The sequence below is a fragment of a genome, unplaced genomic scaffold (genome assembly GCF_019419815.1).
Source record: "Pyrus x bretschneideri cultivar Hongxiangsu unplaced genomic scaffold, Pyrus_bretschneideri_v1 Contig30, whole genome shotgun sequence".
NCBI lineage: Eukaryota > Viridiplantae > Streptophyta > Magnoliopsida > Rosales > Rosaceae > Pyrus > Pyrus x bretschneideri.
This window is the reverse complement of record NW_025999613.1, coordinates 649308-657480: the sequence shown is the minus strand read 5'-3', so window position 1 is coordinate 657480 and position 8173 is coordinate 649308. Positions and strand designations below refer to the sequence as shown.

At 36.5% G+C, this 8173-nt stretch overlaps 1 protein-coding gene across 2 annotated transcripts; it reads left to right on the top strand.

Annotated features, from left to right (window-relative positions):
• The first annotated feature begins 2050 nt into the window (after positions 1 to 2050).
• LOC125479915 (probable WRKY transcription factor 29) lies at positions 2051 to 3850 on the top strand. Of its 2 annotated transcripts, none has more exons than XM_048590067.1 (2): positions 2051 to 2468; positions 2949 to 3850. In XM_048590067.1, the coding sequence occupies exons 1-2, from the start codon at positions 2137 to 2139 to the stop codon at positions 3562 to 3564; spliced, it is 948 nt and encodes a 315-aa protein (XP_048446024.1). In that variant the 5' UTR covers positions 2051 to 2136; the 3' UTR covers positions 3565 to 3850. The 2 variants fall into 2 exon arrangements, with proteins under 2 accessions (XP_048446024.1, XP_048446023.1); XM_048590066.1 differs by having other exon boundaries at positions 2946 to 3850.
• Positions 3851 to 8173: the final 4323 nt, after the last annotated feature.

Sequence of the window (8173 nt, the reverse complement as noted above, 5' to 3'; positions counted from 1 at the left end):
TGAACGCCATTTGTGCGACGAAGGCTTTGTCGCGCAAGGTTTTGCACAATGACATCCTTTGTCGCACAAATGTTTTAGCGACGAATGTGATCGATTGTAATTATGAAGTTTACGTAAACATAGATATCTATATTTACGTAAAGTTCATAATTACAAACAAATTTTTAGTTATAATATTTATTCTGAAAATAATTAAAACCTTAAATCAATTGATATTATATTACATTCAATTATTTAAACAACTATGTTTACGTAAATTTCATAATTACAAACAAATTTTTAGTTATAATATTTATTCTAAAAATAATTAAAACCTTAAATAAATTGATATTATATTCCATTCAATTATTTAAACAACCAAACATGAATTAAAGCCTAATTAAGTCCAAATACATAACTTATCAAAAAAACCTTAAATTTAAATATTGTCCTAAAAAACATAAATTTAAAACTACTATTTCGATGGTCCTCCATTCTGCTCGATGTCATAACGGCATCGCTTGTACCCTCCCTTCAGCCCCGCCTCCATCAACTTCATCAACTCTTCGTTTGTATCGTCATCAAGAATATACTTACACTGTTACACATATATGAAAATAATTAATTCCAACGTATAATGAAAAATTTCACAAAATTAATTATTGATCTATCAACAGTATACTTACTAATAATTCATCCATCATCGCATTCTTCACATTCTTGGGCACATATTTCCAAGAACGCCACTCAGCAGTAGGACAATTATTCCGCATGGCTACACCAATCGCATACGTGAACTCCACATGTTGCCTCAAATCATACGGGTTGGCGGGCACGCTCTGATCCTTGTTTTTATCCTCCGTCCTAGAAGGAACAGAATTGTGAAGAATAAGGAGAACAAAATTATGAAAAACAAGGAGAGCAGAAGCGCATATTTATAGGAAGGGTAGAGCCTTTGTGCGACGAAGGCTTTGTCGCGCAAAGACCCACACTATATACAATGTAGATTCCTTTGATTCACATGCACTGAATGGTCTGACTCAAAACTGATTGTAACTTGTGCGATGAAACCTTTGTTGTGCAAATGTTCCTCTAATTCCCATGCGTTGAATGCTCTGCCCCAAAAATTAAACGAGCTTTGCACGATGAAGACTTTGTCAAGCAAAGGTTTCACGGGAAAATCTTCGTCGCGCATTTATTTTCTCTCCAAAAAAAAAAAATCACCCTCAGTGTTCTTACTGGCTTTGCACGATGAACATCTTTTTTTGGTTGTGCAAACATTGTTGCATTGCAAAGTTCTCATCATGCAAAACAAAGATTTTTTTTTTTGCGCAAAATGTCTTTGCGCAACGGATTTTACTATGTTGAGCAAAATTCTATAGCATAAATAGTTTTTTCTACTAATGATACCATATAGTATACACTGTTAGAATCATGGGAAATATTTTTTGACATATTCTTTCGGGCTCACTACATAATGTATTTCAAAACTCGAACCGTCTGTATTATATGCACATAGTACTAAATGGATATGACACAAAGTTCGCAAACTAACTTATTAAGAACTTCACCTAATCTCACCGGAAAAACCAAATAATTTCACTCAATTATGAGAGGTGCATTGGCAGCAACTTGCACATAAAGAAAAACTTAATTTTCGTACGTGTGGAAAATTCCCACTTTATAACAGGCAAGTTAACAAAATTTTATGCCAATTTGTCAGCCTTCGCGGCCGACAGACGAAAGAGTGACGAGCTTGTAGATATCCCAAAAAAAAAATCCAAATTATTGCTCCTGAAAATATGAGATGATAACTACTAAACGCAGTCGCACATACGCCCCACACAAAACGTACGTAGTCGCTCAGTTTTGACATCTATAATTTCTTAGTTCCTTATTGGCTGCTGGTGATGCCAAAAGCCAAAGGTGCCCAGTTGTCAAATGGTTAAATAGCGTGCACAAATTTGTTTTTTGACTTTGTCCAAAAGTCAACCCAGTGAGAAAGCACGTTGGGTTTCAGACAATCTGAGTCTCCTCCTTAATATATAGGAGCAAGCCTTGCAGATTTCTTCTCATCATATTTCTTTACAAACCAAAGTCAGCTGCCTAGCTATTACAAACCTCTCTCTCTCTCTCTCTCTCTGAGATATTGTATGCATGGAGAACTGGGATTTGCAAGCTGTGGTAAGAGGGTGCAATACCGATATTGATGAATTCATGGAGGACTCCCAGATGCCATATTTCTTTGCTCCTTTAAGCCTTCAGGAAGACGACGAGCTTTTTCAAGCTTATTTTCCTCAGGCCTTTGAAGCCACAACTACTTTAGATGAATTGGAGGAGCTTTACAAGCCTTTTTACGCGGTTAATCAAATTACATCCCCACCAACTATTCTTGCCTCCTCCATATCTGTTCCCCAAGAAGTCATCACAGAAGCACCCAAGCTGATAAAAAACATGAAGGAATCAGCACCTATTTGTAAGAGAATAAGGTTGGTTATTTATCTAACTTTCCCTTCTCATAATTAGAATGTATCTAACCCTATTTTGGTTTAGTTTGGTATGAACTTTATTATAACCATGAAATTGAGTCTGATCATCAGATTATATAAGTTCATAACCCTTGCCCATTCCTATTTTCGGAACAAATCTACTAATAATTCTTTGATTCTAGTTATTAAGAGGGATCTTGAATTAAGAAATGTAGTAAAAGCTAAAAAAGGGTATCCCAAGCAATTTCAGTAATCATATATGGTAGATACTATCACACAAACAATCATAGTGTTGACAATTGGTTAAAGAAATTAATTAACTTGCAAGTATCAGTATCTTACTTGTTAGAAATAAATGAGGTTAAAAAGTGTTTTTTTTATAATTTTTTTATAATTTTGACTTAATGATTCTAGATTTATAAGTTTTCCAAATGTTTAATTTTTTTTTTAATTTTGTTTTTTAAATGTTAATTTCAGCAGGAAGAATCAGAACAAAAGGGTTGTGAAAGAGGTTAAAGCAGAAGATCTCTTTTCGGATGTGTGGGCGTGGCGTAAGTATGGGCAAAAACCCATCAAGGGATCGCCACATCCGAGGAGCTATTACAGATGCAGCAGCTCAAAAGGATGTTCAGCGAGAAAACAAGTAGAAAGGAGCTGTTCCAATCCTGAAACGTTCATCATAACCTATACTGCAGAACACAACCATGTTCATCCAACTCGTCGAAACTCTCTTGCTGGCAGCACCAGAAGCAAGTTCCCTTCATCTAAAAACAAGGACAAATGTAGTAGTTCTTCGAATTCTCTGGCTACGCCTAATCTTGCCGCATCCATTGAAGATGACCGTGAGTTTGTGGAAAGCGCGGATATTAATATTGTAAAAGAGGAAGCGAAATTGTTGGAAGAGGATGAAATTAGTAATGAAAATGTCGTGTTGGGTACTATGGTGAGTGATGAAATATTCCCAAGCTTAGAGGATTTGGATAGAAAGTTGGAACCAGTCATGGATGGTTGGTTTTCGGATCAATTTTTGGACAATTTTCCAAGTCCTTGGTTCAATATTAATGGTCACTCTAATACTGTAACCGGTGCTTGCTGATTCACCAGAAGCCATGCATTAGAGAAAGCAATATTTGGTTGGTTGTATATCAAATTTGTATCATCACTATATTTTCCTAGCCTTTGCAGGTTTTCTTTTATTTAGGTCTAGCTTTTTACAGATGGAAGATGCGAGTAGCAAGTCAACAAAGTTGATGAACATGAAATTGTTACTAATCTCATTAATTAAGGCTATTATGTATACGGACATGGATTAGAATGGTATCATCTCTTATTTTCAAATAATTGGTGAGCTTATATGCACCATCAACTTGGATTTTATTTCATTTGGAGGAATTTCTGATATTCTGCTGGCGGGACACTACTTAATCCATATGACTATGTTGGGAATTATTTTTGGCATTCTAACAGTCTTAATTTGCACTTCTCACAAGTGTATTTTTATTTCTAAATATAAAAAGTTTGAACTGCACAATAAGAAATTTGGAGTGTTAATAACAATTCCCATTATATTTGCTACATTGGGGACTTTGGTTGCGTCTAATAAAATGAGGGAGGAAAGAGACTTTACTCAATAAACAAAATGGGGTGGGGGGAGTAGACCTGACAATTTCTTACACGATCCGTTAACACGACACATAAACAACGCGAAAATAACTGGTTTTGGATCGATATGATAACTAATCAGATCGTTATCAGGTCACATGATAAGAACCCGTTAATTACGGGTCCTTAACATGTTTACACGAGTGACACGTGACTAACCCCGTTTCGACGTGTTAACAAAAGTTTGTTTTTATGATTTTAATATTTTAAACTACTTAAAGAAACTTACTATAAAATACAATAGCTATAGTCTATATGTATATTGTGACAGCCCGTTCCGGATTTTCGAACCGTAGGGGTGAAATGACGATTTTGCCCCTATTATGGTTGTTTCGTTGTGTGGTTGTTTTTGGGTGTTGCTTGGCTGGTTTTGGACCACACACACACCACACTCACTCACTCTCTCTCCCTGCCCTGTCCCGAGTTCTCTCTCTCTCCCATTCCTATTCTCTTTGTACGGACGACAACCAAAACCATCCAAACCTTCACAGATCGAGGAAACAAATTACATATTCGTGCTCGTGAGGTCCTTGGGAGTTCAACCATACCCATTTCAGGTAAGGATACCTTCGTTTTCACGTCGAACTCGGGATACCCCGATTTGGTCACTGTTCATGCACACATTAATTCTTGTGTTTTTGGGAATTTCAAGCTTGTAGGAAGCTTGGTGAGGTCCTTAGGAGGCTTGGGGTGGTTCGTTTGAAGGTTTTGGATGTCGTGATCGTGAGTTACAAGCTTGGCCAGAGTTGGTGGTGTTTTCCCAACAAGATTCTGTGGATTTTAGTGCTTGAAAGTGGTATGGATTTGTTTCTCTTGTTGTAAGCTTCATTTTGGTACCAATTTTGTGAAATTTGGTTGAAAAACGAAGAAGATACGAAGCTTTGAAATTTTCCCGGTTGTTTAGCGCCGGCGACGGCGCCAGAGTTTCGCCGAAGAAGATGACGAATATTCCGTCAGTTTGGACGGAATATTCCTAACGGCGTTAACAGAATCCGTCAGAGTTAACGGAATATTCCTGACGGCGTTAACTGACGCTGTCAGTGTGCCAGGCACATGCCTGCGCGTGGGCGGCGCGTGTGGCCGTGCCTTTGCCGGCATGTGGGGGCGCGTGCGGCGTCAGAAAATTTTTCTAAAAATATTGGGATGTTCATGAGGTTGAGTAGATCACGTTGGTGTATTCATACACCCCATTTGAGCATTGTATGAGAAGTTATTTCGTGATGTTGGTTATGTGTTTTAAAATTAACGATTTTATAGTTGTTTCGCATATAGGTGAGGCCTATCCCGAGGACGAGCGCGGTCACTCGAGACAAGGGGGTTACGACCCTTTTACATACCAGTGAGTGGGCTTTTGGTTTTCCGTATATACCTATATACTTATGCTTTTCCCAGAAAGTGAAATGAAACGTTTATACGTTTACATGCCATGCTTATTGTTTGCCATTTATTTACGCATTATTACTCGCATATGTATATATGTTTGGTGTTGCGGACGCACAGGTAAGTGCCAGGTGAGTTATGGTTTATGTTTATGTGCAGTAGTGATTTGAGATGCATAGAGAGCTCATAACCTGCACCCCCAATGTTTGTGCTCCTGCCCAGAGTTAGGCACATTCCTTCACGTGATGTTCACCTCCCGCACCACACGCTCATCTTGGATCCAAGTTAGGTGCACAGTCCTGTCGTACAGACCACTTTAGGTGGTTCCGACTCGTAGGTGACCCGCGATTATTCGCCCAGCCTTCACGTGATCGTAGCACTTGAGCGTACTTATATTACACCCAGTCCTGTCGTACATACCACTTTAGGTCGTTCCGACTCGTGTGCAGGTATAGTTAGTGAGATGGAGATTTGAGCTCTAGATTCAGCCGTACAGGTCACGTTAGGTGACTCCGGCTGACAGATTACATGACATTGATTTGACATTCCTGAGCACTTACATTCTATTTAGAGACATTTGACATGGCATATTTCCGAGCATGATTTATACATATATGTATATTATGTTTTTTGGGAAGTATACATGCTTTACGGCGAGGGGTTAGAATCTTGTTTATGAAATGGTTTTTGAAAAGCTTTGTTTTCGCCCACTCACACTTTTTGTTTTGCGCCCCTCCAGGTTCTAGTTGGCTAGCACTTTTGGTGGCTCCCCAGAGGATTTCCCTGGCATATCTGACAGATTATCACCAGTGTAGGACCACCTTTGGGTGTGTTTATGTAGTGTTGTTTCTCCTGGACTGCATTAGGTCTTTGTGCTCTGAACTTTTACGCTTGCACATGTATGTTCTTACTTTGTGTAAAACTGATTTTTATTTATTCGTACTTTTATTATTATTTTTTTTAGCTTCCGCACTGTGTACATGGTTACGTCACTTCCACGTGACAGCCAGCATGCCCTGATCTTGGTCGGGGTATGTCATATGTATTGTATATTAAAATATGTTTTATTGTATTATTATTCTATATAAATTTAAAAATTTTAAGTTTTATTTATTTTGATAGTATACTATAGGCAAAAAGCGAGATTAAAAAATTATGAAACACGTTAAAAATAAAAATATCAAGTAATTTAAAAATACCAAACTCATTAAAAAAATATAATAATTTATTTACAAGTGTGAAAAATGTGAAACAATATGTAAATGCTAGTGATCGAATCCTTTACTCTTTAAGGATGGATACATCGTCGTTTGACTTTTTTAAAACCATACAAACCCTCATGAATAGTGTTTTTAAGGGAGTTCAAAATAAACCAATATCATTTCCCTTGGTGATTGATGAAATTGAAGGGTTTTATTGTAAAAAAAACGTGCAAGGTTTCCTTAACTGTGAAATGCAACTCATTCATTTTGCATATCCTTGAACATTTTGTATTTTGTGGTAATGTACTAATGTTTTTTCATTAGACTTTTATTTTGGGGTATGTAATATGTTTTCAACTTTTTTGTGGTATACAAATTTAGTATTATGTTTTCAAGTTTTTGGTATTTTGTGGTATACAAATTTAGTATCATATTTTTCAACTTTTTTGGGGTTAAATTATGTCTTTCATTTTCATTATTTATTGATTTAAAATATTTTTTCTTTAACGGATAACGGGTTGGGTCATATTATTTGATAATATTAATAGGTCAATTTCGGGTTGGGTCATGTTACCCGTTTACTTTAACGAGTGTTATACGACATGACTCACTAATATATCGGGGTATGTCATGAAAACAACATGAACACAAAAAACATAACACAAATACCATATCTATGGCAGGGCTCATTTTAAGTGTGAACAGTGTACGTCTTTCAAAAACTTTGGAGTAGCAAAACTATAAGCAAGTCATTAAGAAATCTATTCCCACTCCTTTTTCACCACATTGAACAACAGTTTTAGGCCTATACTACAAATTATGCCCGCGCGTTGTTGCGCGAGCATTGCTGTGGTATCGTTGCTGCAGGATAGAAAATTATACAAAAGATTATTTTTAAAATATATAAAAGATGGTGTTACAAAAGATACACTGAATGTAAATGTTGTTTTTAATCTCGAATCGAACGCGTAAAATTACACTCTTAACATGTTTCGGAAATTTTATTTCATCAAGTGATTTCAAAATTCAACAAATTGAACAAATCAGAACACGGAAGAAATATGAAAAATTACATTTAGAAGAAGTGGAAGGTAAATTTACGTTTTTGGGTGTTTGCTGGCTCTCTGTTTTCCTCACCTGCAATCAAGAGTCTAGACCCCCTAATTGATCAGTAAACAAATAAACATCGTAAAAAACCTAATATTACCCAATTGGAATAATGACAACAATTGGACGAAACAGAAGAAACCGTAGAGATTCAATAGTTAAGAGTCCACAACCTGAAACTTTTACTTAGTTCATACAGCTAAAGTAGCAATCCAATTACTGAATTGTAAAGAAAAATCTTCATAAAAAAGTATCTAATTTTACAAAAAAATATCTAATAGCACATCAGATAGTAAACTTGGAATTAACTACCAGATTCTGCAAGACAACATTCAAGATAGATGTGTAAACAAT

Coding starts and splice junctions, on each gene's coding strand:
- LOC125479915 (XM_048590066.1), top strand. CDS start 2,137: ATGGAGAACTGGGATTTGCAAGCTGTGGTAAGAGGGTGCAATACCGAT. Junction 2,469..2,945: donor CCTATTTGTAAGAGAATAAG/GTTGGTTATTTA, acceptor TGTTAATTTCAG/CAGGAAGAATCAGAACAAAA.